Raw genomic sequence first — 2,692 nt, forward strand, 5'->3', positions numbered from 1 at the left:
CATGTTCCAGATGCTTCAAAATGTGGGTCAGTTTAGTAGGATGCCAACAGAGGATCCTCACCTTCACCTTCGCTTGTTCATTGAAGTAAGTGACTCTTTCAAGCTACCCAGAGTGACAGAGGATGCATTGAGACTAAAGTTGTTCCCATACTCCTTGAGAGACAGAGCCAGAGCTTGGTTGAACTCTTTGCCTTCTGATTCTGTGAGTACTTGGCAAGAGTTGGCTGAGCGGTTTTTGATGAAGTATTTTCCTCCCACTAAGAATGCCAAGCTCCGCAACGAGATTACTTCATTTCAACAACTTGATGAAGAATCTTTATATGAGGCATGGGAGTGGTTTAAGGAGTTGTTGCACAAATGCCCTCATCATGGCATTCCTCATTGCATCCAGATGGAGACATTTTATAATGGTCTGAATGCCCACACTAGAATGGTGGTTGATGCTTCAGCGAATGGGGATCTTCTTGCTAAGTCCTATAATGAGGCATATGAAATACTTGAGAGGATATCCAACAACAACTATCAGTGGCCCACTTCTAGATTGTCTACAGGTAGAAAGGTGGATGGTATTCATGATGTAGATGCCATCACTTCTTTGGCAGCCCAAGTCTCCTCTATTTCTAATATGCTCAAGACAATGAATATGGGAATGAATCAGTCAATGGGGCAGCCCATGGGGACACAAATGGGGCATTTGGAGAACATTTCTTGTGTGTATTGTGGTGAGGGTCATACTTTTGATAACTGTCCTTCTAATCCGGCAGCTGTATGTTATATGGGGAACCAAAATAGGAATGGCCCTTATTCTAATTCCTACAACCCATCATGGAGGCAACACCCTAATTTTTAATGGAGTAATCAAGGAGCTGGCCCTAGTAATCCTCCAATGCCTCCAAGACCAAATTTTCCACCGGGTTACCCCCCTCAAGCTCCACAACAAAGACCACAACAACAGACAATGCAATCTAGCTCTCTTGAGAGCATGTTGAAGGAATATATAGTGAAGAATGAAGCCATGATTCAGAGCTAAGCGGCTTCATTGAGGAACTTAGAAAATCAAGTTGGCAACTAGCTAATGAGCTTAGAAATAGACCCCACGGTACACTGCCAAGTGATACCGAGAATCCAAGGAGTATGGGGAAGGAACATTGTAAAGTTGTCACTTTGAGGAGTGGAAAGGAGTTGGAGAAGGACAAGACCGAGTCTGGGCATGAGGGTGAGCCCTCTTCAATCCAAATAAATGAGTTCCAAAAAGATGTTGAACTTCCTAGTGCACAAAAATCTGCCTCTGCCCAGGATACTGCAGGGATACCGCAGCATTGTCAACCAGCAAGCTCAATTTCAATGAAGCCACCTCCATTTCCTCAACGTTTTCAGAAGCAAAAGTTGGATTCTCAATTCAAGAAGTTTCTAGATATGTTGAAGCAGTTGCATATCAACATCCCACTGGTAGAGGCACTTGAGCAAATGCCTAACTATGTAAAATTCATGAAAGATATTCTTACAAGGAAGAGAAGGTTAAGAGAATTTGAGACAGTGGCCCTTACCAAGGAATGTAGCTCATTCTTGCAAAACAAGCTGCCACTGAAGATGAAAGACCCTGGGAGTTTCACCATTCCATGTACCATTGGTAATTCTTATTGTGGCATGGCATTATGTGACTTGGGTGCTAGTATAAATTTGATGCCTATGTCTGTGTATAGACAATTGGGGATTGGTGAGGTCCGACCTACCACAGTGACTCTACAACTTGCAGATAGATCTCTTGCTTATCCAGATGGGAAGATTGAGGATGTCTTGGTAAAAGTTGATAAGTTCATTTTCCCAGTTGATTTCATTGTGTTGGATTATGAGGCAGACAGGGAGGTACCCATCATTCTAGGGAGGTCTTTTCTAGCTACTGGTAGAACTTTGATTGATGTGCAGAAGGGTGAACTCACTATGAGGGTTCAAAATGAGCAGGTGACTTTCAATGTTTTGAAGGCTATGAGATTTCCAGATGAGGTCGAAGAGTGTTCTGTGGTTTCAGTGGTAGATTCTTTGGTTCAAAGGAATTAGAAATTTTTTTTGATGATCCTCTAGAGAGACTCTTGATGTTTGATTCACATGCAGAGGATGAGGATGAATACTTGGCTTGGCTAGAAGCTAGCTCACAAGGATTGCATACAAGAAAGCACTTTGAATCTTTGGAGCTCTCCTCAAGGTCTTTCGCAGCCCCTAAACCATCAGTGGAAGAGCCTCCGGAGTTGGAATTAAAAGCTTTACCCTCACACTTAAGATATGCTTATTTGGGTAAGTCTTCCACCTTACCTGTGATTGTTTCAGCTGAGTTAAGTATGGAGCAAGAAGAAAAGTTGCTGGATGTAATGAGGAAGTTCAAGAAGGCCATTGGGTGGACCATTGCAGACATAAAGGGCATTAGTCCTTCTCTATGCATGCATAAGATTCTGTTAGAAAACAATGAAAAAGGGTCTATTGAAGGGCAAAGAAGACTAAATCCTATCATGAAAGAAGTGGTGAAAAAGGAGATTATCAAGTGGCTCGATGCAGGTATCATTTATCCCATCTCGGACAGCTCATGGGTCAGTCCTATCCAGTGTGTACCAAAGAAAGGTGGGATTACAGTAGTGGAAAATGAAGACAATGAGCTAATTCCTACTAGAACCGTGACAGGGTGGCGAATTTGCATGGA

The 2,692-nt window shown here is 42.6% G+C and overlaps 1 protein-coding gene and 1 non-coding gene across 2 annotated transcripts; one reads left to right on the top strand and one right to left on the bottom strand.

Moving 5' to 3' along the window:
* Window positions 1–268: 268 nt before the first annotated feature.
* Window positions 269–375, bottom strand: LOC133807528 (small nucleolar RNA R71). The gene has a single exon (XR_009879435.1). It is a non-coding gene; the product is annotated as a small nucleolar RNA R71 (small nucleolar RNA).
* A 759-nt stretch (window positions 376–1,134) lies between these two features.
* Window positions 1,135–2,058, top strand: LOC133806014 (uncharacterized). Its single transcript, XM_062244148.1, has one exon. The coding sequence runs from the start codon at window positions 1,135–1,137 to the stop codon at window positions 2,056–2,058; it is 924 nt and encodes a 307-aa protein (XP_062100132.1).
* Window positions 2,059–2,692: the final 634 nt, after the last annotated feature.

Source organism: Humulus lupulus, chromosome X (assembly GCF_963169125.1).
Source record: "Humulus lupulus chromosome X, drHumLupu1.1, whole genome shotgun sequence".
Classification (NCBI taxonomy): domain Eukaryota; kingdom Viridiplantae; phylum Streptophyta; class Magnoliopsida; order Rosales; family Cannabaceae; genus Humulus; species Humulus lupulus.

Bases quoted from the DNA above. Each gene is read 5' to 3' on its own strand.
- LOC133806014 (XM_062244148.1), top strand. From the start codon at position 1,135: ATGGGGAAGGAACATTGTAAAGTTGTCACTTTGAGGAGTGGAAAGGAG.